Source organism: Megalops cyprinoides, chromosome 5 (assembly GCF_013368585.1).
Source record: "Megalops cyprinoides isolate fMegCyp1 chromosome 5, fMegCyp1.pri, whole genome shotgun sequence".
Taxonomy (NCBI): Eukaryota; Metazoa; Chordata; class Actinopteri; order Elopiformes; family Megalopidae; genus Megalops; species Megalops cyprinoides.
In genome coordinates this window covers 32,437,459-32,464,727 of record NC_050587.1, presented here as the reverse complement: position 1 = coordinate 32,464,727, position 27,269 = coordinate 32,437,459, and the positions used below count along the sequence as shown (strand labels likewise).

Below are 27,269 nucleotides of genomic sequence, written 5' to 3'. Positions count from 1 at the left end.
GTAGTGTGTAAAAGACATCTGAGTTTTCCTAGTGAGAGAACTAGCACTGGTGTGACAACAGCCTGAGATTAATGATAATGGCGGGTGCTCAGGGAAACTCTGAACCTGGTGCTGACAAAACGGAGCAGATTCCTACTACTGAGAAGGGTGGGAGAGCTGCGCCCGATGTTGATTTTGAGACAATGGTGGCAATGAGTACGGCGTATTTGCGGTCCACTTTTAAATTGGAACAAGTTGAAAAAGAGATTGAGCAAAAGTATGGGATTGAGCTTGAATCTGGTGGTGTGTGGCCAATTGATGATGTTAAGAAAGCTTGGGGAAAGTCGCAACGTGTGCCTGAAAAAGAAAGAGTGCCATTAACTTTGGTGGTGTTGGGTCAATTGCGGAAAAGATACGAAAAGCAAGTAATTTCGGAGTCTGAGAGGCAATTGAGTCACGAGAAAGAAAATGTCAGGGCGTTGGCTGAGGAGATAAGAGAAAAGAATGTGAAATGCAAGAGGCTAGAAGAGGAGCTGTCGGAGCTCAGAGGCAGACTGAGAGAAAATGGGAAGGAGCAGGAGCCCTACTGCAGGGGCGGAGCTACAGTTGAAAGGGGAGCTCACGCCTGCCCCACTGCTCCTCCCTACAGTGTCTACCCGTATGCGGAAATGGAGGAAGCAGTTCAGTTTGAAAGACGATATGCATTCAGAGCAATGGCAATGGGCGCCTCTAGTGATGATGACGAGGAAAGCACGGTTGTTGCAGATGATTCTGAGCCCAACAGTGAAAGGCGCTTAAGGCCCCTAGTGGTGAAAAGGCACGGGGATCAGATGATCTACGCTCACAAAGCATGCAAGCCAGAAGAAATTGATAAGTGGTCCAAAGGCCTGCAGCATCCACGCAAGGCAGGGATGGAGACTTGGACAACAATTGAGCGTTTGCGTCACATCTATCGCCTGCATCCCAGTGATGGCCTTCAGTTACTGTGTACAGTGCTTAACACTGCTGAAATCGCTAGAGTGACTCATGAAGTTGAAACAGCATTGGGAGATGATAGACAGAATTTGGGTAATGCCTGGGAAGCAATTCGTCTGTGGATCCAACGAGCTACAAGAGCAACAACAGATTGGGGAAAAATTGCTGCCTGCATCCAGAAAGCCGGAGAAGCAATTGATGACTACTCAGACCGGTTTTCCAAGCTGTTCCTGAGACATTCTGGAATAGAAGGCCTCAATGAACGGAACATCGGAGGGAATGCGAATGGCCCACTGAAGGCAACATTCATGCAAGGCCTGTTACCTGAAGTGCGGAAGGCGGTCAAGTTGAGCACGCCTGGATGGGAAGATAACCGCACAACATTTGAAGACCTGGTGACAGCAGCAAGAAGAGTGGAAACAGATCTTGAATGCAAGATCCGCAATGTGGCTGCACAGAAGCAGAAGAATCAGAAGGGCAAGACAGGAGCCTGCAGGAAGTGTGGGAAGTACGGACATTGGGCTAGAGAATGCCGCACGGGAAACCGAAAAGGCAACGGTCCACAGCATAAGGATGCTGAAGACAACTTGGTTCGGGAATTCAAGAACCTGAGTGAAGAGAAGCAGAGGGAACTCTTGGAGTTGTTTCTGGGACACGAGTAGTCCCCTCCATGCAACCCCTCGCAGCGGCAATTGAACAACGGAACGACGGACCTTACGTATGTGCGCCAATGAATTGACGAATTGGAATTGATTTCTTATTGCACTGAATTGACTGAAGCAGTTCGAACAGCTGCCCAGCAGGTGGTGGAGGCGTGGAAACAGCCACCTGACGGGGGACATTCTTTAGTACCTGGTCAATGGGTCATGGTTCACAAGCCCCAAAGGTTACCATTGGAAGCGAAATGGGAGGGACCCTATCAGGTGTTATTGGTGACAGACGCTGCAGTCAAAGTGCAGGGGAAGCAGAAATGGATTCATGCAAGTCATTGTAAATTAGCTGAGCCCCCAAAAGAATAGGGAGAGTACAACAGCAGCGCTATGGGAAGAGTCGGAGGGTAGAACTGGAGGCAGTATGTTCCAGGGGTTACCTAAAGACGAAGAAAACATGAAATGACATGTTTCATGCTGTTTCATGTTAATACTTCTCATTGTGTTACGACCCTGCTGGAGGGCCAGACGGGGGAAAGTAGTGGAATTACTGGAATTGACAGTTAGTTAGGACGCTTAAAATGTCATTACGGCTATGATGTGTTGGTCGTTTTCCTGTGTGTTCATCATGATACGCACAGGGATAACACATTTCTAGCCATGGCACACAGCTATGCTAGGGCAAAGGGACAAGATTCATGTTGGGTGTGTGGGTTATTGCCAACATCTTCTAACACATATCCATACGTATCAGTTCCATTCACATTAGCCGACTATGCTACAGCATATAATGACACACAAAGCCCCTTCTTTGAGGGAAACGTGACCTTCTATACACGACCAATTCCATCAAGCCCCCCAGAGCGAGTGAAATTGAGTTATGCGCCTGAGGGTATGTTATGTTGGGAAAACAATGGTACGGGTATGTTTTTGGGACGAAGTTCATGTAACTATAGTCTTTCTACTTTAAGACCATGGGAAGCGATGCATTGGCATGGACATTTTGCTGTAATATCCTTGTTCGTTTTAATGCCAAATTTAGGAGCTGAAGACAAAGCCGCTCCAAATGGGACAATGTATGTTTGTGGGAAGCATGCTTATTCATATTTGCCTGCTGAATGGTCAGGATCGTGCTATACGGCATATGTAGTACCAGCTATGCGTATGGTTAACATCAAGCATAGAGGTAAGAGGGACGTGTTCCACAGCACAGAAACTGTTGCTACCCCAACTCAACGTTTCTTTGCTTCATTAGTTCCAACTTATGGTATTACTGTCGCATTAGATGAGATTAGGCAGATGGCTTTTGCCTTAGACAAAATTGCTAATGATACAGCAGGAGCATTGACACTGATAAATCAGGAGCTACATTCAGTGCGTCAAATGACGTTGCAAAACCGCATAGCCTTAGACATTATTCTGGCAGATAAAGGCGGAACATGTGCAGTTTTGAAACAAGAATGTTGCACGTATGTACCAGATGCGTTTGTTAATGTCACCACATATGTACAAGACATTTACGAGCAAGTGGCCCACTTAAAAGCATCTCAGAAGTGGAGCTGGGAGACATGGTTAGGATCTTGGGCGGGAGAATTGTTACCCCAGATCATTCTGATTGTGACACCTTTTATTGTTTTGATTTTGGGCATATGTTTGTTTTTTAAGGGTGTAACCTGCTTGGTCAGCAGAGCTATGACACCTGCACGTGTGGCCCAGATGACAACGACGTTGAACTTGACTGAGACTTCGTTTTTCTATTAGCTTTCCTTTCCTTTTATTAATGCTAGAAACGCAAGATGCCTATGCTCTTGAGAGTATAAGATTCGCTTCGCTTATATATATATTCACTTTATCTATCACATATAATCACTTTCCTTTTTTGTGATCATTGATGAGTTTGGGAATGATCAGACGGGGGACTGAAGAATAGTGGTGATTATTTAGTGCTCATTATATTGGTAGACTGATTAGTTTGGTAGAATTAGTATGCACAGTGTATAATGTGACTGTGTAGTTTTTAGGCCGCTCACGGAGTTGTGACCTGTGGCTTACTTTCCAAGAGATGCTGCTATGTTGAACTAATCATGCACACAAGGCACACTGAAAGTGTGTACGTGGCACAAGGCCGTCCCAACGGTGAGGCCTATGATTTCGAGCACTCATATAGCTGTAGAAATCACTCATGTAGCTGTAGTTCAGTATTAGGTTAGTCATGACATGTTTAACCATTTGGGATGATCAGCACAACCAAGGTACCTCAGTTCCTAGAAGCTTCTTTTATAATAAAGGTTTTGTTCTTAGGTGATATAGGGGTTCTCTACCCGGCTGAACTTTCTCCCACTCTGCCTCCCTTGTCAGTGTCTGTGACAAAGAGGAGTTGGGTCAGAGTGTACTCCTTATCAATCTAGAGATACCTTCAGAAGCAATGTTTTTCCAATTAGGCGCCAGACTCTAGGCGATGCAAGGACAGTTATAATTAACCACTCTGGACAGCTCAGGGATGGTATAAGATGTTCTTTGTTCTTTGTTTAGTACAGAAGCAACGCAACAACAACGTGGCACGGACCAGAGTCGTGTACATATATCTAGGTGTGGGTGCGAGAATTACCTAGCCGCACTAGAGACAGACTGAGCGTGAGGACGAGTGTGCAAGGCTTAAGACTCTAAGTGAGACTTAGTGCGTGTAGTACCTGAAGCCGACCTTCATGTATGAAGTCTTGCTGTATTGAAGACCATCAATAAAACCTGTTTCTACCTCATCTTCGACCACGCTCCAGACTGAAGTTCTTTGTGTAACAGTTTATTAGTTAGCTTGCGAGAACATCAATTCACCAAGAGCCAACAGGAGGCTCTTTGATGTGCTGGAAAAAGATTTGGGGGGGGGGGTTAATTTTTAACGAACCTCCCTGCCGAGACATGGCAAAAAATAATCCAGGTCCCGCTCATTAATTCACAGTGTCCCCGGCCTCTTTTGGGGGTGAATATCAAGAAAATGTAACGGGCCCCGTTTGTGTGCTCTGTGCTGCCTGTTGCCTCATTTCCCTGCGTGCCAAGGATCCTTAGACTTGATGAAATTTGCATTTCATACAAACAGAGTTTACCAGGGAGTAGCAACACTGTTTGTGCTGTTCTATCCAAGAAACCAGACTTCTGTAGTCTGCACAGTCCTGGGGGCATATTGATTCCTCTCCAGCTTTGTTGAGAAAGAAGGACCTCTCTTTTTCCAGCAGTCTCTGCATTTCAATCAGAAATGGAGACAAAAGTGTGCCTCCCTCTAGTATTTTAAGGATCTGGAATGCTCATTCCAAGATGATCCTGACATCATATATTATATCAGGCTTTTATATATACACATTATATTATTATTGTTTTACCACTGTATACGACATGTAAAATCCAAGAACTGTTTCATGAAGAATCTGTTGGACCTTTACCTAAAAACTAATATATTTTTGTCATTGCAGCCAATGATAAATGCAGCCATCTGAAACACTGTCTTTCAATACAAAATTTGCATTTACATTTATTCATTGGCACTCTCATCTAGATGCAATACGTGCTATCACAAGGTGTATAAACATGTACCACTATCACCATTTTTAGCCACAAAGCTTGTACTGCCACAAGCTGCAATTGTCACAAAGTTTATCAGAGCTTCTATTGACCTCTGAGCTTTTTCCCCAGCGAAGGCCTGTACTGTCACCAGGCTAATGCTTTTATATATAATTAGGTTTCTTACAGGAAATGGAGAGTGTCCTTACTGTTCTGACTGTGGGAGCTCCTTCTACCACTTGAGGGCCAGAGCAGAAAAGGGATTAGCATGAAAAATGGCATTTGTCTGTTCCTAGCGGTGAGGCCTTGCTGTGACGCTTACAACAATGTGCCACAGGCACAGTCCCTAGGGAAATTAGTGGTTTGCAAGTTCAAATCCTGGGCAGAGCACCGGTCTTGCCTGGCCTGGCAATCCATTGTTTATTAAATGTCCACATATAATGATGGGTACTGTGTAAAAATATGAGCTGTTAATAAGGGAATCTGCTAGGTGAATGGGTCGACAGCTGCTCTAACGGCTCAAGTGAAGCCATTGAGCACCACCGGTTTTAGTACTCCAAGCACTGAGAGGGTACAGCACTTTCGGGCATGGCTCGGCAGGGGCCTCCCTATTGACGGCTGTATTTATCTGGGCCTGTTTGGAACAAGAGGAGGCTTGTGGCGGGAATAATGAGGCCTCTATCCGTGGAGTGGCCTGGAGCAGCTTCCCAGGACCGGCACAGCACAGGGCCCCCACAGGAGCTCTGTGTTTGCCCGACGGAGATCCACGCACTGCAGACGTGTCCCATGAGCTGCACTCTGGCAGCTTGCCATGTGGGTCACGCATGTTCTGAATACTGGTGAAAATAGGCCGATTTATAAAGCCACAAATTCACATGATAAATATGTAGCCACCAGGCTGATGTCTGATGGTGCAATAGTAAGATAAATGTATTACTAGATTTTTTTTCAGATGACTATTTTTTCATATTATAAAAGGAAAAAATACATGACATGTCTTTGAGAGTCATATTTTGTAATTCATATTCTATATTTTTTAGCTGGTTTACAACTAGTTTTGATACTGTGTTACCATGTTTTCCTACTCTTAGTGTTTCTCTTTGAGGGCAGAACAGCTGGCATCACATTCCTGTGAGAAGTTCTTGCCCCAGCTCAACATAGTATTGACCAACAGAACATCTTTTTCTCCATTTAAGATAAATTTGTGTACCTTTTTTCTTATTCTTTACCACATTGCTTTGCAACCACTTAAGTGGGACCCCAGCAAAAATCTGCCATTTGATAATTGCCTTAAAAACAATATCCTTTCTCTCGTTTTGAATTAGCCCTTACCGTAAATCAGCATTTCTGGAAAGCAGCAGTATAGCTCAGAGGGGGAAACAAATTGAATTCTCTCATGCCCTTGACACTGAGTGCTGACAAATGTAAGTTACAGCTGTAACTGCATGACGTTGTGCTCTCCTGACATAAAATTGGTTTAGAATGTAAACTTAAGATGAAATGCCGGATTGAAGTCAAGAGTAGCTTACGTTTGAGAATTTTCCTAATCGCAGAAAGAAACATATTGCTGAGTCAAGTCAGTGCCAATTTCAGTGGCTGCTCTCACATAAACAGCTGTGTGTACTTTGGCAGCCTTCGGGAGACCTGTGACTTGGAAAAGTAGCCTTGGATAACTTTCCTTTCTCTTGCTTTCTTTTGCTTTCTCTCTTTCTAAGCATAACCTGTCAATCAAAAAATGGTAGCCAAGCACATTAGCAGTACAGAGACACAGTAACTAGAGAAAGTTATTTTTCATTTACCTTTCATATCTGTGAGCAAGACAAAGAAACATGAGTCATTTGACAAGGCTAGTACTGAAATCAAAAGCTAGAATGGGTAACTGCACCAATGAAGCTAATTGGCACTTGAAGCCACCTTGAAGTAAACAGGCTCTGCTGCTCTGGTAGACCTTCAACAGGCTCTTTTATGAGTGCAAGAGGAAGCAAATCTCATGCTGTTTAGTGGGCTGTTTCACTAACACCAAAAGCGAAGATGCTTTTTCCTCATGGTTATCTGATCTTCTTGTCTAATATGTCTTTACCTTCTGATACCTTCCATATTTGCATGCAGTGTGAAAATAACACTGCGGATAAAAAGTGTCAGTAGAACCTAAAATAGGGGATGGGATGAAATCCAAGTAAATTAGTTTTTTTTTTTTTTTTGCAAACAAATATCCTCGTAAACGAAAATTCGGCACGGATCAGCTGGAAGCTTGGACCAATCACAATCCGTCATGGAACTGTTTCCCATCAGCCTCTGGGGCTGTGATTACCATTTCAAAGTGGGAGTAAAACAGCAGTGCATTGGCCATCTGTGCTGTTCCGGACAGGGGAGGGTGCAGCCGGAGCCCATCATTACTGTAATTTATGCCGCCATTATGCAGGCAATTTTATTTTCCCACAGCCAATTTTGCTCTCCATGGCTGGCCACTGATTGACCAGCCTTTAACATTGAACCGGGTCCCTCTGTTGAGAGGAAAACTGTGCCATCTCGCAAATTTCGCCCCTGAAAAGAACGAGGCGCAACGTCAGAACGTCTTACGAGCTTGCGATCTTGCAGTGGCGAGTAAAATGACCCCTGCCACTCAGTGGACGGAGTCGCTTATCTCTCTGATTAAATTCCATCTGGGTGACCAACTCAGCCCGATAAGCACAGCAAGCCCTGAGGCTGATGTTAAAGGGGTTGGGTTTTCAGCTTGGCATCCAGGAAGTGGGCAAACGAGGCCCTTATCTGAAAGGAGGCAGCTCCGTGGGCATGTTCAGTGCCGTGAAAGGCCTTCTTCACCCGCCTGCCTCTCAAGGAAGATGAATTTGTCCCTGCCTCTGTGTGCTGTAGACGTGTCCTCAGGGGGGCGGGGCAGAGGCAGAGGCAGCGTGCGCATGCAGGCAGATTAGACCGAGGTGTGCAGCAGCCTTCCTGCTTCTCGCTCAGAAGGTGCCAGCAGTGTGAGGGATGGTCCCTTAACAGATAAGCCTTCTTTCCAGAAGGAAAGCGTAAGGTTCCTTGCTGGCTTTCACCAAAGGAGCACTTTGGAAAGAGTTGTTTATCTAAATTTGTAGGGAAATGCGTGGATATTAAAAATTATTTGGACACGATTCAGTTGATCAACATGCAAACTGGTGACTTCTCACACATTGTGTTTGAACAAAGCTTCTCTGTTGTCGTGCATTCACAGAATCTGGAGATGTCTTGCAGATTCGTTGAAGGCAGTTTTTTTTTATATATCTGAATAAATTTGTTCATATAGTTGGATAAATGCATTTAATGAATATGACAGTGCAGAAGTGTCTGTGTAGCCAGTGAGCATAGCATGATGGTGTGCTCTTTTGGAGTCAGCGATTGAATAAATCCCATAAAAATGTAACGCTTTATGATAGCCTGTTTGCTGCCATTGTAAAGCATAACATCAAATTAAGAGAGGGCATGGAGGATGGAAAAACTTATTGATCTTATATTCCTCCTGCAGAGCACGGATTCCATTTTTAAAGGAGGAAAAAAGCTGTGTGTGTGTGTGTGTGTGTGTGTTTGTGTGTGTGTGTGTGTGTGTGTGTGTGTTTTCTTTCAGATTCCCCCAGGTCTGATTCAGTCCGTAGCCAAAATGTGTCGTATTTCAACTAATGCAAGAGTATTAAAGTGTGTTGTCTTGGGGGCTCAGGGCTAGAGTGCTGAGTCAGACTGTTTCTTTCCCCAGTTTGAGCTTAGCAGTAGACTGCACATGTACCCTCGCACTGCAGAAACAGGAATCTCAGAGCACGGCAAAGGGAAGAGGTCCCCAAAGAGCTGTTTTTATAGGTTGCCTCGGTAGGATGCACACATCCCTGCTTGCACTAAAACATTCACAGAAAGAGAGAGATGGAGGATTTATAATACACACACACACACACAGTGACAATGTGAGAGTTATTGTGTTCAGCACATTAGATGCTCCTGGCAGGATACCCACCCCCCCCCCCCCCCACACACACACACACACACACACACACACACACACACACACACACCCACCCATTATTGTCATGAATTGCCATAATACAGGAGAGCGGAACCTACTGCAGTGCTTACATATTGATCGATTTACCCACCAGAGAGGTGCCTGAGCAGGCAAGCTGTTCTTGTTCTGTTTTCAGAAGCATCTCCCTCATCCTCAGTTCATATCTTTGCTACCCTTTTCTCCTCTTCTTCGGATTGACCTCCTTTATTGTTTTTTTTTTTTTTTTTCTTTCTGTCACTTTGTCACTCCAGGACCCGGCAGCGTCCTCCACCTCGGAAGGGGACTCGGACACAAGGGAGGGGGAGTCGGTGGCCATGAACTACAAGCCCTCCCCGCTCCAGATGAAAATCGGTAAGTCCTCCGGTGTCCCCAGTGTCCCCCCCACCCCCAGCCCTCCCGCTCGGTACTGCCGGGTCGTTCCGCCGCCGTCACCTGTCACTAAGCAATTCCAGACTCCCACCCCCCTCCTGTCCCAGATCAGCTGCCTGTCACTCAGCGCTTAGGGAGAGCAATTGCTCCGGGCGTGAAGTAATTTGGGTTCCGTTATGGAACATTTGATCCGTCTGCTGGACGTGCCCCAGAATCTTCAGATTGGGAACATGGCTGAAATGGTTGACATGGTAAAACTGACCCTGGAGGGCCACCACAGAGCTGGCTTTCCATCTCTCTGCAAAGTTACTGACCGTGTCACAAGGGTGGTGGGAAGCGTGTGCGCGTACGCTAAACTGGCTCAATAGAAAGAACATGTAGTTGCATCAGCTGTTTCATTGTCTGGCTGGCACAGATACCTGCAGATCCTGAGGCCATCTGGGGTCTAGTTTGACTAATCCTGATGTAAATTATGATTGAGTTCTCAGTGTTTTCCCCAATAAGGCTATACAATGAAATCGGCTTGCTTTATGTGCCTGGATTTATTGAGGAGTTGATTTTGTTATCCAGTTTTTCAGCTAAGAGGAACACAGCTGCATCAAAGGAGTTGACAGAAAACCTCTAAGGAGGCAGAGAGTTCGAAACACATGCTGTTTAACCCCATGTCTGTAGTACTTAACTTAATTTTGTAAAGCTGGGAAATTTGAGCCACTGCTTGAGGGGCTATCTTTAGAGGTTTAAACCAACCACTCATTCTGGGTCAACAGAAAGAGCGGCGCACAGACAGCCCACCCATTCCACCAAGGGCGTCTTTCCAGTCCTTTGTGCATTGCGAGGCAACGCTTTAGTGCACGCTTTTGCCTTCAGAGTAATACTCTTACTGGTTTCAGTGGGGGTTTCATTTACCAGCTAGAAGTGTCGTGAAATTGAATCCACATTGCCTCATATAAATAGTGCCTGCCGGAATAAAAGAGAGGTCTGAGAAAATGGTGAAACGTGTAAGTCAGAGGCTCGCAGCTTTAAATCTCCCGAGTGCAAGTTTGTGCCTTTTTCAGCACCCTGGAAAGGGATCGTTGCCCAGACAGAATAAGCTCCACCCGCTTTAACAATGGGACATTATGGCACACTGTAAAGGGCAGAGTGCTGTCCAGTGCTGAACAAATTAAAACGTGTGCATAAAACTCTGTAGTATCGACCTACCTAAAAATAAATTATTTTGCATCACTTTCAAGCTTCGGTGATGCGTAAAAAAGAACTCCCGAGTGTTCTGGTGCATTGCAGGAACAGAACCATTGTGGAAGCAAAAAATACGAGAACATTGTTACATCCGTTGAGGCTGACTTTAAATAACACTGAGTACTTTCAATGATGTAACTATTGTTCCAGTTATTTCTCCCTTTTCTTGCGTTCCTTTCTTCCCTTTCTTCTGCTATGGCAGCTGTGGATACCAGCAGTCACTTTCTGATGGCATTCTCTGTCAGAGTCCTCACACTGGTCAGATATAACATATAACATCGTCTCCAAAACTACTTGTGCTTGCGTTAAGCTTGGTTTGTGCTTCTGCGTCGTACCCCCGCCTTCGCTTCGACGCCGTCGCGAACCTTTCGAAGTTCTGCGTCGGGGTTGAATGCGTTGCTCTGCGTCGCTGTGCAATTCACCGCCATAACGCTAGGAGATGTGTGGTTTCTGAAGGGTCAATCCCGAAACTCGTTGATTGTTTAGCTTCCCGCCTCGTTTTTTCCGCTCACAGTGAACAATGGCAACTGAAAGGGAAAGAGTGTTCCAATACAAGCACTTTAAAAATGGCGGTATAGCGGCAGGGAGAAACCGGAAAAGCTAAATACCGAAAATGACGTACTGAGCGGGCCAATCACAGCCCTTGCGGTCTGCGTCGCCTCGACGCGAAGTTACAATTTTTTGGAGGTGCACGTCAGGCAGCGGCGGAGGGGTACGCGGCGACGCAGAGGGCTCTGTGGGGGTACGCCGTCGATTCGACACAGAAGCATAAATCAGGCTTAAGGCTTTCTGCCTTTATGCCATCCATCTGTAACAGAAATGAATGAATCCTTGGGTTTTGCTTGGGTGATGTGTATGGTGTTCTGCTTGGTACTTGCTGCACAGGTCATCATCTTGAATATATAAATATGATCATTTACTCATTGCTCTGTTTTCTCATTACTTATAATATGAGCCAGATAATTTACTCAAAACCAGAAAGGAACAGGTGTGCTTTTTCATCATAATACTGTGCCGATGCCCTTTTGTGAATCTCTTGATTAACATGCAAATCAAAAATGCCAATAATGTAAAAAGAGGGGAATTGTTGTCTGTGTTACCATTGATAACAGATGCCAAGGTGACATTTTTATGATGGGAGAGTTTTCCATTCAATGCATGGTACTTCAGTGCCTACTCTCTCTCTCTGTCCAGCTTGATTGCCTGAGGCCATTATAACACAGCTGTAAGAGTGACAGGCTTCTTAGTATCTCCGTGCTCTGTCGCACTCACGGGATAAGATCGCCAGCTCTTCCACCTAGCCCCCTCTTTCTGTCTCTCTCCTTCTCCCCACCTTCCCTCTCTATCTTTTTTCTCTCTCCTCCCTCTTCTTTCCCTTTCTCTCTCTGTCTCCCTCTATCGCTCTTTCTCTCTCCCTCTGTTCTGCTTTCCTTCTCTCTCTCTAACCTTCTCTCCCTCTGTCTCCGTCTCTCTGTCTCTTTGTCTCCTTCCTTCCCTTTCTCTCCCTCTCTCCCTCTGTCTCCCTCTCTTTCTCTCCCTCTCTCCCTCTTTCTGCCCCTTTCTCTCACCCTTTCCCTGTCCCTCTTTCACTCCCTTGCTCTCCTAACGCTCTCACTCATCCCCCCCCCCCTCTCTCCCTCTCTCTCCCTTTCTCCCTCTCTCTCTGGTTGACTGAGCCATGCAGCACATGGGGGTGACGTCAGCTTTTCAGTGGCTGTAATTAAGCTCCGTGCAGCAATCAGCTGCCCCAGCAGCTCGATTATTCACATCGCTGCAGAGGAAAAACAAACAGAGGCAACTGCCAGGAAGTCACACAGAAGTCAGCCAGTAACATCAACTTCCATGCAGGCCCTCCCTTCACACCGAAACCGGCATCTCCTCACTCTCCATGGGTCCCGGTGGTGACAAAATCGCATAGGTTCGCCTACAGAATCAAAAGTGACCCCGAACCCAGAGGAAGCAAAGGTTTCTTTATTGAGGTTTTTCATGGCTGTGCCCTCCCTGGTCAGTTTGTACTCAACAGGGAGAGTGTGTGATGGATGTAATCTGCACAGTTTCAGATGCTACCCGCCCCCCCCACCCCCAATCCCTTGCCCTGGCCAGGTGTCAGATTGAGTCAAGGCCCGTAGCTTGTTCCCATGTCAAGCCTGACCAGCCCCTCCGAGGTAGCAGTCACCAGGGAAATGGAATAGCCAGGAAGGAACACTGCAGTCTTAGGTGTTACTACATGCTTTTGGCAAAGGGATTCATCAACAGTGACAGCACCCTCTGGGTAGAGCTAGACTGAGAGTTTAACCCTGTAAGTAGCAACACTATGTAGAATATGTAGCTATTCTATGCGACAGAGGGGGATGCAAAGCATACATTCCTCCAGAAGAGTTTTAGAATTGCCTCGAGAATACCAGTGCCATAATCTGTTAGTGAAAGATAATGTGGGGTCCCACCTTATTAACCACTTATTGGGCTATGGAGGAAGGAAGTTGCCTAGAGTACCGGGTTTTTGAAAGATGCAAACTGGCCCATGTATGGTTTTCTGTTTTTCAGTGTCCAAGAGACACAACGTTTTACTATCAACTATTCACTGTCTGTAGTTACACCAGCAGCACTTTATCGGCCGCATTTGAATGGGGATTTCAACAACAGAAGACATCGCAGCCCTTTATAGTACATAGTCCTGGTTTCTGTTGAGCTGTTCAGTTGGACTTTAATGCACTGTAACTATTTTGGCTTCGCACACCATTTGAGTGCCAATCTCTTAATTGTGCATTTTATTTTTATTTTCATTGTTATCATCCTGGCTTCTTTGCCCATCTCTCTCTCTCTCCCTCTCTCCCTCTCTCCCTCTCTCCCTCTCTCCCGCTCTCTCTCTCTCTCTCTCTCTCTCTCTCTCTCTCCCTCTCTCCCTCTCTCTCTCGCTCTCTCTCTCACACTCTCTCCCTCTCTCTCTCTCTCTCTCTCTCTCTCTCTGTCTCCAGTTCTGTCGCCTTGATTGAGGGTCAGGCTGACCACTTATCAGCCTAATCAGAGGATTTTTTTGCGTAGTTCTCTTCAGAGGGGAGAAGAATATCCTCTCCACACATGCAGCTCGATTTATTCTCTCTCCCTTAAGCCCGCGCTCTCTCTGCCCTCGAGAGGAAGGCCCTCGATCGGTAATTACACGACTGCAGACGGAGCCTGAAGTGTGCAGGGTCTCCGGAGTCGCCGCTCTGAGAGGGCAAAGGGAACTAATGATGAAAAGGAAGGAGAGTCACGTCCCCCCCGAGACGCGTGAACCCTGCTCGGCTTTGAGACGAAAGAAAGAGAGAGCCCGTTCGGTCGGTTCAGTTTTCTTTCACCAGAGGAGGTCCAGGCCCTGACTGCTGCATGCGCCCTCTCGCAGAGCAGGAACAAAAAAAAAAGCCCTGCCTTCACTCCAAGATGAAACCTTTCATAATCAGAGGCGGTGTCAAATTGCTTTGAAAACGTTTCGAAAAGTTCAAAGTTTTTCTTTGAAACAGTTATTGAATGCGAACCAAAATTGAGTTCAGGTGGGGGTCCTGAGCATGCAGTGTTCTTCAGCAAAAAAAAATGAATGCAGAATGTTTGCTGTTCACAGGACTGTCATTATTAACCGTCGCTCTCCCCAGTAACGGGCCATCCCTCTGTGAGGGTGGTGCTGCCCCAGGGAATTGAAGGATCAAATGGGATTTCAAAGGCAAAGTAAAAACCAGCAGAAATAAGAGGGGAGAGACATGAATATGTAATAAAGAGGCTTTTTAATTTGTTTTGCATTTAATAATTCATTTGTAGTAGATCAAAGCATGTCACAGTTATCTAAAAGTATATTTCTGGGGAAGAATTGTTATTGATATCTCATTTTAATGCCCTAGAAATCATATTGGTGTGACTGCTTTTGGTGTCATACACAAAAATGTAGTACTTTTGCGTTGGATAACACATTGAACCAAACTCTGTAAGAACATCCAAAACTGGGAAGCATTCCAGCTCTGTTATGGCATCAGAATTGCACAGTAAGTATACTGATCCAGTGGTCCCTATATTATCTGGATGGGCAAGTAGCAGACTCGTAGAATTGTGCAGAATTACTGAGAGACACTCAACATCATATAAAGGTTGGTGGATCTATGCAGTCACTATGCAAATTCTGCTGACATAGATAACACCCGCCTATTTCTGCCAGACACCTGAGGCTGTGCAGAGGGGCGGGGTTTAATGTGATGTCATTTCCTGTGATTGGCAGAGAAACAGAGAGAGCTGGCCAGGAAAGGGTCTGTGAAGAACGGAAATGTGGGCAGCCCAGTCAACCAGCAGCCCAAGAAGAACAACGTCATGGCCAGGACACGGTGAGATCAGGGGCGATGGAGGGTGTGCTCTTTGGGAGAATCAAAGCCATAATTTGGTGTGGACAGCCACCTACTCTAAAACCTGAGAAGCAAATCCCTAGAGGAGAGTGAGGCTTCATGAATTCCAAAATGGGTGGAGTTATCATGCATCAGTGATTAAATCCAGTTATATTGTGTTTTACTGTATAATGCAAAATGATTCGATTGGTTGATACAAGTCAGTCAGTGACAGCTCATGGCACACATGATGGGGTTTGTGAAGCCTCAATCTCCCAGTCACTAGAAGTAAAGCCTAGCAAATAGGCTAAATCACAATATGGAAGAAGGAGGTTAATTAATTGGCGTGACTCCTGTTCACCACATTAGAATGAATGCTAATCAGAGTGGAGTTATTCCAGTTAAAGGCAGATTTAGCCTCAGTTCTCCCATCTGGATTTGGGAGGATGCAAACTCCAGCTTCAGGCAAAAGTTGCCCCCAGGCACTGATCTGGGGTCAGACCCTACTACAATTCTATCCTGTAATCATTACCAGTGAAACAGCAGAATTGATCCCAGATCAGCACCTCTGCCTGAAGCTAAGATCTGCCGCTATTCATCACCTCTGTGTTTGACTGGATTCAGAGGCCACAGGGCCATAATTAGCCAAACGAGCCTTTGAAGTACAGCAAGGCCAATCCCACTGGTCCTCGGTAGGGATCCTTAAGGCTGAGGCTTTGTGCTGGGCGCAAAACTCCAAATAGTGTGTGGTGTGTTTCCTCAGACCCACACTACAGTGGAGAAACCCAACAAGCTGAGCTTAAGCAGGAAAACTGATTTTAACCTTGTACATTCACTCATGAATAATTCAAGCAGCAGTGACAACATTTCAAGAGATGGAACAGCCAATTCAGAAAGGAATATGCAACACGTTCTGCATTTCAATATGGTGTTTAATTTTTCTGAATACATTTATACCTTTGTATGTTTTATATCCCTTGTCTAGACAAGCACCGAGACAAGATTGTTGACAAAGGTTTGAGAATGTTGATCCAAGTTGAGCCTAGAATCTGATTGCAGACAATCCCAACTGGCTGGAGTGGAGCTAAATCACACATTTGACTAACAGTCTGTCTACCCTGTCTTCATTTTCTTCCTTCTCATCTGCTCTTTCTCTCTTTCTTCCTCAATCCTTCCTGCTTTCTTCTTTTGTTTCTCTCGCTGTCGTCTCGCTCCAGGTTGGTTGTCCCCAATAAAGGTTACTCCTCCTTAGACCAGAGCCCTGATGAGAAGCCACTAGTAGCACTGGACACAGACAGGTAATGCAAATGAGGGCCACAGTGAAGTTCCTTCAAGCGCATTGTGTAAGCTTTTGGGTTTCCCTGTCAATCTGCCCCGCCACTCATCCAAGTGCAGTTTTAGCCTTTTATTGTCCATGAACTAAATTTATGGAAAATTAATTTCCCAGTTGTGAATGCCTTTGAATATAAGGTTTGTTTGACCTTTTTTTTTAAAAAAAGGCTTCTCTGGAGGCATAAGCACCTTTGACAAATTATCTTCATTTAATTTTACTTCAGCATTATGTCTTTAGTAACCACATCTTTTTATGTGTATTGTGGACCCTATAAGTGTGCTTCAAAGATTTTCTCATTTAACCCCAGTCTTTTGTATGTGCCAAAGTTGAATCAACATCCTATGACAATTTGCTACTCACCTGTTACTGGTCCATCCCCAAGTCAAGGCTGATCCTGTAATTAATTGGCCATCGTTTGGGCTGACGTGTGCAGTATAATTGCTTGAGTCATTATGTGATGAGCCGTGTAAAAGTAGCCTCTCACGATAAAAGTAGTGGTCAAAGGGGACATGATTTGCAATAAGCTTGTTTTTTTTTTTGTAAATGATTTCATCCCAGCATTAGTTTCCTGATTGAAATCTTGTCCTCAGTGGAAGGAATCCTTTGAAATCAAAGGAAGAGGGATAAGAAAGCTAAGGGACAGACTGAATCACCAAATCAGACCTATACTGGGGAAATTGAAGTCGATCTCTTGTGGGTTTTCTCATTTCATTTTCAGAAGTTTCATTTCTTCCCCTTTGTATGCTTCACGCATTGTAGACTATCATTTATGAGAAACTCTCAAGACAAGTGGTGCATAATGTGTCCTTTTTGTCCTTATAAAGCTCAGCAGTTTCATTTATCTACATGAGGAATGGTGATTGAGTTTTTGAGAGTTGTTAGTCGAGCAGAGGTGTCACTGCCTCAGGCATGATAAAACTGGCCTTCCTCTCTTAGAGCTGAAATGCCTAGAAAGGAAAGTTTGAGGACATACCTTGGGTAGCCTGAAAAACCCTAGAATGGTAGTATAGCTAGTAGTTAGAAGCTTTGCTGGAGACACAGTCTGTATCTGTGGCCGCTGTAACACATAGCTGTGACGTAGAGTGTTCAGTTTTTAACCACATAAAATATTTTACGTATTGACACAAAAAGAACAAGCAATGCAATCTTGTACTAGCTAGAGGTATTGGGCAAGTTTTGTAGCAAGCGTAGCTGAAAAAAGCTGTAGGAGGAATCATGTCCTGAAAATTGGATGAAGAAATAACAAGAACAGTAAGTAGACTTGCATCCAATTGCATGGATGAAGGACAAAAACATCACACACTTTTAGTCAATAGCAATCTAAGGTTTACCGCTGGATCAAGAGCAAGTGAGATGTTGGTTGACATTGCTAAACTATTAAATTCACCTCCGACGGTAACTTTCGTAGGTGTCATGTCCTCTTGAGCTCTAGCACAGCTGAAGGGTAGAGAAGATCTGATAATCTGCCGCTGCTAAAGGGGTGCTGGCTGTGACTGATGTCTGTGGGTGGATAGGACACAAGCTGGGCAAAACCATTGAACATCACAAGGGTAAAATGAGGGACAGTCATGGATAGGCTACAAAGCCTTTCTCAGGAGCATGCTGGGAAAAAAGTCTGAAGGGCTGGAGAAGCTCCTCTCCCTCTCCCAGCTCTCCCGAAGCGCTGGATTAGCGACTGGGATTTAGGTTGGGAAAAGCCGCTCAGAGCGTTCTCCCAGCTCAGCATGTCAGCGTTTGACAGATGTGCCTCCCCTGCGGATTTTCCCAGCTGCACAGATAACTCCCCCCCCCCCCCCACGAAGTCAGGACGCTGACACAGTGATGTAATCCGCAGTGATGTCACTGCGCACCATGGCACGCACTTGTGGCATTAGGGGGCAAAAGAACAACGTTGGCTCATAGTTTTTCAAGCATGCCAACCCACAGGAGACTGCCCAAGGACGCACGCTTTTGTACCTTGCCCACCCTCATTCTGTCCTGTTCAATATAACTCTCGCGTGTGTGTTTACCCTGTGAGTTCAGCCTCGCTTTAACACCGGGTGGCAATTACTGCAGGGATCAATAGAATTCTTTAGTGCCCTGGCTTCCACATTTTCACTGATGTTCTCCATGAAAAATCAATCTTGCTGAAATGCCAGCCTCTTGTGATTGTACTTATCCGCCATAGCGCTGCAGCAAGCTGTAGTTGGTGTATGTTGTACTGTATGTTGTATAATGAATGTTGTATGTTGTCGCAAAATTGGCTTTATTCAAGAAAAATATGGCAGTGTTTTTATGTTATTTCATTGTGCAGATTTGTCTCTTTAGTGGAAAAATACTTATTTTAATTCTCACTTCCTGTCTTGTAATATCCTTTTGAATCATTCTAGCATTTTACACAGTCTGTGAGTATGTATTTTGTTTTCATACTTCTCAGCCAAATAAAATAAAATGCCTGAATTCAGTGGACACTAAGTTGATCCATGATCTGTTTGCTCACTGGGTAGAAGGTGGCTTTTGACGGTGACACTAAAGGTTGTCATACACCTGGGGCCTGGCATGTTGACCATTATTTATTTTTAATGTTCTGTAATGCACCAATCAGAGGGGTATAAGAAAGCTTCCAATATATTACTTTTCACGTAATATATTTTTGGCACAATATTAAGTGTATTGTGCATGTGCAGTTAATCTGAAAGCTTTTCTTGAATTCTTGGTGTATCGCCCTCTAGTGTTTGACAGCTACACGTCTCACTGTCCCTGTGCTTCCCTTTCAGTGACGATGACTTTGACATGTCCAGATATTCCTCATCGGGATACTCCTCGGCCGAGGTGAGATGTCTGAGGGACCAGGTACCTATACGCTATGGCTAACATCACTTACCCTTTTAACTCATTCTCAGCCCCTAATGCCACTGCCATTTCCCTCATTTCTGTAAAAGAGGACCCTCTTATCTCTCTAATAATGTACCCCTTGGTTTTAGTAGCACATGTTCATAAATAACATTTCCCATTGCCCATTCATTTTGTAAAAATTTAATAATGTGTATATTTATTACATATCGTCATTAGTATGACCGCTGTTATAATGTATCTACTGCTGCCATACTGCTGCTTACGATTACCAATAATTACACTTCTAATATCACTACTACTTACTTACTACACTGCTTACCACTACTAATACTGTTACAGCTCTTAACTGCTAATGGTAGTGCTTAAACTAATATTACTTGTATTGATTCAAGCAGTACATGAAATGAGCATGTACACCAGTCTGCAAAAATGCTAACCGTTAGCGACGGGAGAGTGAGTTTGCATGAACCCTGTAATTGGTGGAGCTGCCATCCGCTGTTCGATGCTTACTCCTAAGAACCAATGGAAAGGATTTACTCCCAACATTATAATACTTTGCTTGATCCAAATCAGTGTGAGTCATTGATTGCATGTGATACAGGAGCTTCAACCATTAGGGGTTTATGAAGACCCCCATCACCATCGACAGTGTTGTGTGTTGTGATTGATTGTGTGAGAACGGACGGAAACATAGACAATAACATTATGTGTTGCTCTTCTCTAATGCAGCAGATCAACCAAGACCTGAATATACAGCTGCTCAAGGACGGCTATCGGCTGGACGAAATCCCAGACGATGAGGACCTCGACCTAATCCCGCCAAAATCTGTCAACCCCACTTGCATGTGCTGCCAGGCCACCTCTTCCACTGCCTGCCAGATCCAGTAGCCCGCATTGCTCCTCCACACCACCCTCCCCCCCCCCATCCCAACAACACCTGTCTGCAGTGAGTTTACTTCGCCACTAGAGCGGCGACAGAGAGCAATGATTAAAACAAATAAAAACAATGGTAATATTAATAAAGAGAGAGAAAAATGTTAAATTATAATCTATTTAAAAAAAAAAAGAAAAAAGAAAGATAAAAAATTCCAAAAAACTAAGACTAACAGTCATTGCTTCCTCCTATGGTAGGACATGTACGTCTGTGTGTTTTAGAGTCAGATGGAGTTGGGCTGAGGGCTGTTCAGCAGCACCCCCTCACCAATGTTCTGATAACACTTTTTTGTTTCATACAAAAACAAGAAACAAAGAAGTTGTCTGGTAAATGATTAAACAAATGAATAGAAATGAATAAAAATACTAAAAAAAAACATATTTTCAAGAGCAACTACCGATCTGACGATGGCTGACCCTCTCCAGTCTTAGCTTCCACTCCTTTTGGCTTTATTTTTATTTTCACGGAATATTCCAGAATGACTGTACTGTGTGCGGATGCAGCTGTATGGTTTAGAGACACATAGAGAGAGAATGAGACAAGAGCGTTGAGTGTGCATCAGGGAAGCAAGAAAGGACACAGGTCTCTTTTCTTGGTTCTGACCAGGTTCCTGGGGAGTTCTGGGTAGTTTTGTGAATAAATCTTCTCTTTGCAACACTGAAAGTAATATTGTAGCAAACACTAGGGAATTGCACTTTTCCACAGTTTGACAGACACTTTTTTTCATTCTTTTTCATTCAACTATCTTTCAAGTGCATCTCAGAAAGTTTTGTTGCTGCAATAGTTTTTTTTTTTTTTTTTAAAAAAGGTGAATGGATTGAGAAGGGATTAATTGTGTTCTAGTTTTATTTCTTCATTGAGGGAAGCGCATTCTCTTTTATTCCCTGATTTCAGAAACAATTGTGTCGTACCGTGGAGAGTCTGAAATGTTTAAGAGTGAATACATTTATTTTGTTGTCGACAAGATGACACAGAAAAACAGCAGGTTCACTGCGGCAAATGTGCCATTTTTCTTGTGGAGCCACAGTCAAGGGACTCTAAGCGGGGGAAAAAACAGAAAAGAACTGAGACTTTATGACTTTTAAATGACCTGTGTACAGCCTTGCATGCCACAGTGTCACCTACGTTGTGAAGGCGGCTACTCGCCAATTCGAAAACCAGGGCTGTTTTTGTTCAGAGTGTCATTTTATTGGGGTATATTCGTATGTGGTGCCACGCTCGCACCCTTCAGATCCAAACTCATGATTATGAATGTTTGCAAATCACTGCGGAAGGCAGCGTGTTTTACTCCATGGCCTTTTGTGTCCAGATATCCAATGCCGTGCTCTGATTTATACAAGCAGAGGCAGTTTGAGTTTATAACTGCAACATTGGAAGGAAAATATCGCCTCTGCTGTGCGCAGAGCTAAGTAGTAACTGAAAAGGTCATGTAGGCATCACAAGGCCACCGGTCAAAAAATTGAGAAAAGCCATTTAATTTGTTTACTTCGCAGTGCTTATATCAGCACAGCACGCAGGGTTCTTGTACTGAGGTGCGTCAGGGCTTGCCAAAGTCAGCCCTCTGGGTCCAGAGACTCACTCTGGTAATGCTCCCTGCTCTCAACCTTGACTTGTTCCAGACCACTGATGTTGCGTCCACAGAAAGGCCGCCGGTTAGCGTGGACACGAGAGTTGGGCTGAACAGCAGAAAAGATCAGATTCGTTAGAGCCCTCGGTTGAGCCCTCGGTTGTGCTGCGTGATTTCTTTTGATGTAAATATCGAACAACCCTCGTCATCTTGCTGAAAACTAACAAAAAAGAGACAGCAGCTGCAGCTCGGAGTGCATGAGTCAGCCTCCGAGAGGAAACCGCGGCGTGTAAACCTGAAGGAAATCGAGCCCCTCTGGCAGGTGCGCTGTGCTAATGATTTACCTCTCATAAGAACCCAACCCACCCCGGCTTTGCTGGTACTCTGGTCCAAACTGGCATTTGTAGTGATCGCTCCGCTTCCTCTCCCTGGCTCCTGTTTGTTTGGCGCTATCGATCGACGCCGCTTGTTATGCATCGGGGTGATGTTATGCGAAAGGGACGCCATGCTTTCTCAGGTGTCTCCCTGTTCAGCCCGGTGGTCCCCCATTGATTTATTTGTCTCATTGCGGGTGCTTTCGCTGGGACTTTTTTTACAGGGGAACATCGGCCATTTGCGATGTTCTAATTATAGCCAGACAGGAGAGGAGCTTGGGGGCTCTTGACTTTTGTGTGGAAGAATGGCATTATTGCAGTATGTTTTGTCGATGTTTCCCCTGATCTGGGTTCTGTTTCTTTGATTGGTGCCCGTAGGCAGAGATTCCTCTAATAATAATGTCAAAGACACTGTGTATAGAGTGCTTCATGTTGCTGACTCCCTTTAAGAACCATTCAAAGCTGTACTTCAGTTGGTAAAATGATGCCAAAAAACGTGGTGTAAGACGCATAGGAATGTTTGAATTGTAGTGCAAGGTAATCCTCCCTTCCAGACAGTCACCCATAATGGATTGCTGCTAAAGTGACTTGAATACATGTCGTAGGTACTTCTGCTCTCCCTGCTCTGACACCTGCTGTCTGTCTGCGGGCTCTTCGTGCATTTCGCTGACTTGCACCTGCTGATAATTCCCAGCAATGCTTTGACAAATGCAAATAGAAAACACAAGGAACAGAATAGAAATGAATAGAGTCCGTTGTTTGTCACCTTTTCCTTTAAACCAAAGAGACAGTCACCCTCGTTCACCAGTACTTATGCTCCTGAAAAATCCATCTTTATTAGATAAACACATGGGAATTCAAAGCCTGTGGCTTTGAGTAAAAACCGGAAAGGCTCTGCGATTCTGGCAAGGAGAAATATGACTGCTGAACTGGGCAACACCTTGCCTCAGTTTCCTGCCCCAGGTTTTCCAGCTTTCTTTGGATAAAGCGGCCATCATGCCGTGGGAAACCTTTGTGAATGATGGGGAGTGGTTATTAAACTGGTTGAAGCATTAAATGCGATCAGAGAGGCAGGGACCTGTGAGGGCTCAAGGGAAATCAGCGTTATATATATATTTTTTTCCGTTAACTCTGAGATGACAAGCACAAGATTTGTTTTGGTACTGCACAGGACCACCACCTCTTTCTCGTACTGTGTTAAAACGTCTTTTAGACTCATGACTTGACGTCAGTGGTGTTCTGGTATTTACACATCTTATTTAATTTGGAAAATCTCTTTTCCTGCAAGGACTCTAGACTTGCCATCCTACAATAATTGCTGCCACCCCCCACACAGACACACACTTAATAATTTTCTGGTATTCACGAGAGCAGGTGCAGTTTTTGTGTCCTTGTGTTGATAACATGCATAAACTCTCGTGGCGTTTTTGTTGGAGGCTGCTGCAGTACTCAGAGTCGCTGATCCCCAGTGCTTTTTTTTTTAATCAAGTGTGGCAAATCTGGTCCCAATATACACCACTTTGTGTTGCTCCAGAACCAAAGGTATTCAGAGTCAGTGTCTGCAAACCAGCTCTTAATTATAAATCGTGTTGGCCACATTTTTTCGGCTCATGTTTTCTGCTGCATGCAAAAGATGCAAAGAAAGTTGACCTAATTTGTGCCCGGAATACTTTCCACTGGCTGTAAAAAGGTCTTATAGTAAAAATGTGTTCAGGTGGGTAATTCTGCAAGACTTGAGAAGCTGCCAGCCTCCTTATGAAAAGTAAGAGGAAAAAATGATGGGATTTTGAGAACCAGATAAAGAGAAAAAGAATGCATGGCTTAAGATTTAATTTTTTTGTAAGATGTTTATACTGGTTAGGTGTGTTGTTTGCTATCTCACATTGGTCCTACTGGGCCTATCTTAACTGAGACCTAGTAACCCCAACGTCTCCTGTCTCTCACTCACTGTTACTGCCACTGTCCTGAACTCCACCTCACCAAACACAAACAACTCCCATCCACCCGGTAGCATGAAGAGGTCTCAACTGGGAATGTCAATATATGAAGGGAAATGTGAATTAGAATGTGATATGTTTATGATGTGTTTACTCTACACAGTGTGTGTAATGAAAACTGTAAAGGAATGAACTGTAACTGGACCAGGTGAATTTTTGGCTGGTTCTGAATGAATGTACCTACAATTTATGATGTGAATGCTCAAAGCCCTGCCCTTCTGAATACCATTTGCCTCTGTATGAAATGTTCTGCAGATTGTACCTCCAGGTACATGCGTTTTGTCTCTAAATTATTCATGCCAACTAATTAAAGTCCCTGTTTCTACCAGAAAGCATTAGCTCTGCTGTTTTCCTCGATACACTCCATGAAGCGTTCTCTGGGGCAATATATGTATTTCTGTGACTCTTCCTTAAAGACAACACTTTGTATAATGTACAGAGTGTATCTGTGTATAATGATTAAGGCTCATGGGTTTTTTTTTTGTCCTCTTAAGGGAAAAATAAATGGAAGTAGCAGTTTCTTTAATCCTGGTTTTATGGAGTTGTCCTCGTTTAATAAGCAGCTGGGAGAAACCTAACTGTTTCTCAGAAAGTCGTACAGTCAGTAGATCCAGGCCCAATTTAACTGCAGTTCTGAACTGTATAGTTTAATAATATGTAGTATCTTGTACAACATCAGGATTTTGATATTGTTATAATTAACAAAATGTGTTGCTTCACAGGAGGAAAAACATGCTGAGATACATTATTCAAAGTCATGAACAAGGAGCGTTGTGGGTAGACTGAATCTGGTCAAAATCTTTTAGACACAGTGTTCCTGCCATACAGTGGTGTATAGGAGAGAGGCTTCTGGGAGATCACTGAAGACTCGAGCATCAAACCTCCTGCTTTCAAGACCTGACAGGAAAATCAATAAGATGTTGTGTTTTTGTTTCAACTATGAAATTACACAAGCACATTCTGTACTGCTCTGTCTGAATGAGTGGAAAGTGTTTCTTTTTTATCATTTCCCAAACTTGAGAATTCCCCTCCCTTGTTTTTCAAACCCTGTCTCTAGGATACTGCATCCCTTCCCAGAGAGTGAAGATGAAGTGAAGTTCACGTTTTTCTTTTTGTTAATATTGATATCGCACTTGCTCACAGCTCTGAATAAGTTTGCTACATTAGAGTATGCCTTAAGTGATGCGTTTTATAAAACTTATATTTATTGCCAGTGTTATGTTTTAATTTATTTGAGATATGGAAAAGTATGCATTTTTTTAACATAGAAACACAGATTTTTTTTATTCTTATGATTATGAATATGTGAACATTTCCATACCAGTATTAAACAACGTTCTTGTTCTGTGTAGTGTAACATATCAATAAATACAAGACAAGTGGAAATTTTCCTCTGTTGCTGTCTCTTTCTTACGCATTCTTAGCACTGGTCTGTTCCATAGTCATGATCAGTCGTGCAACACTGATAACAGAAATGTGGGTAATAATTACAGTTACTTAGGCATTTGGACTGGAATGTAATTGAAATGACAATGTCACGAACACTGACTAGGATTCCTTACGGCGGTCCATACTATTTTTAGGGAGGTTGCATTGGAACTGGAGCTGTAATAAGAGCAAGTCGGGATCTCAGGTGGGCCACTGCTGTTGTACATGTTCTCTTGAGTGACGTTCTTAACCTGAATTGCATCAGTAAATACACAGCAGTATCAAAAGATGGACATGCTATCCAAGTCACCCTGGAAGGGCACCTGCTGAGGAAATGATTTTAAAAATGTAATATGCATAGGATGCAAATGAAACCGGAGTCATAAAGAGCAAAGACTGGACGAGTCACGAATTACGAATTGCAAATGTGGCGGCATGGATTGACGTTGCCTGTCAACTTACCTGTTCAGTATGCTGGGCGCCAGGGTCACTGAACGCCCCCGTTTTGATGAGCAAACCACTGGCAGCCCCCCCCCCCCCCCCCAATCTGCTCTCAGTAGATCAAACCCCTGGGTCGCACCAGCCAAAAACAGGCTGCTGGCAATGCATTTATATCTGAGTATTAGTAGAAAATTGAGCTGATTTCTCCATAATATATTGAACTGAGGATAAATAAAACCGCCTGATGTTTTATTTACAGTGGCCAGAGACTAGATGAGTCGCAATATTCTTCCCATTCGTGTCATTTGCTGCTCAGACTAGAGTCAACTGGGCTCCCATTTCTATGCATGTGGCAACTCAGAGACTGTATCAGCCCCTGTTGATGAAAACTATGAAATAGATGGTTTTGACCCGGGAGGATCACTTGAAAATGCATGACTTCTGTCTCAGGAGCCATATTTTGAAGGAGATGAGTATGGCTTTAGCCTGTGCTGCCACCTTTTCGGACCAGTCACCCGGAAGGCCTTTGTCAGAAAGTCACGAGAGACACCGTCCTTCATACTTATGTTTTTATGAGGAATAAAAAAGAGTCTCTGCAAGTCTACAGTTTCTCGAACGGCCTACATGAAATTTTATGACAGTGAGTAGACACATTCTACACCCCAGACAATAGGCATGCTGTGGCCCAGTGTAAAGTGAGGCCAGATATTTATGTCAACAGGCATACAAACAACAAACTAGTGGTAGAAAACAGACTGTAAATTACCCTCTTTCTCTAACTCTCTCTCTGTCTATCTATATATATAATACTGTAGCAAAGGGCGAGAGCATTTACCCCACCCGGCCTCAAACCTGGGTCTACAGGGTACCAAACCAGTAGCTTGACCCCAACGCCAAAGAGCCAGGCTTGTTGGTATGGCAGTCAGAGCACATACTCAGCCGTAGTGACAGCACTCTGTCACACTGCCCTCCCCTTCGAGAAGCTAATCACAAATGCATATAGTTAGAGAGGGAGTGAGAGAGACAGAGAGATAACAATGAAGAGATAATACCATAATGTCTGCTCCCTGCTCCTGCCTTAACACAGCACAGACTTGCCCTCCTCAGCACTAATACGCCAATAGGATCGTTTGAGGGCTAATTACCTCGGCAGCAAGGTGTAAACGGAACAGCATGACTGGGTCAGAGAGTGGAGGGGGGAGGGGGGGTGATTAACCGTCTTGAGACAG

The 27,269-nt window shown here is 44.3% G+C and overlaps 1 protein-coding gene across 2 annotated transcripts in view; it reads left to right on the top strand.

The window, feature by feature from the left end:
* The window catches only part of fam219aa (family with sequence similarity 219 member Aa), a 32,018-nt gene extending 11,692 nt beyond the window's left edge, over nt 1–20,326 (top strand). The window contains exons 2-6 of one of the 2 annotated variants that reach the window (XM_036529053.1): nt 9,438–9,537; nt 15,032–15,134; nt 16,349–16,429; nt 19,221–19,275; nt 20,029–20,326. In XM_036529053.1, the coding sequence (XP_036384946.1) occupies nt 9,438–9,537; nt 15,032–15,134; nt 16,349–16,429; nt 19,221–19,275; nt 20,029–20,187 (498 nt within the window). In that variant the 3' untranslated portion in view covers nt 20,188–20,326. Of the gene's footprint in view, nt 1–9,437; nt 9,538–15,031; nt 15,135–16,348; nt 16,430–19,220; nt 19,297–20,028 lie in introns of both variants that reach the window. The other variant, XM_036529052.1, reaches the window with a different exon arrangement.
* The last annotated feature ends 6,943 nt before the right edge of the window (nt 20,327–27,269 follow it).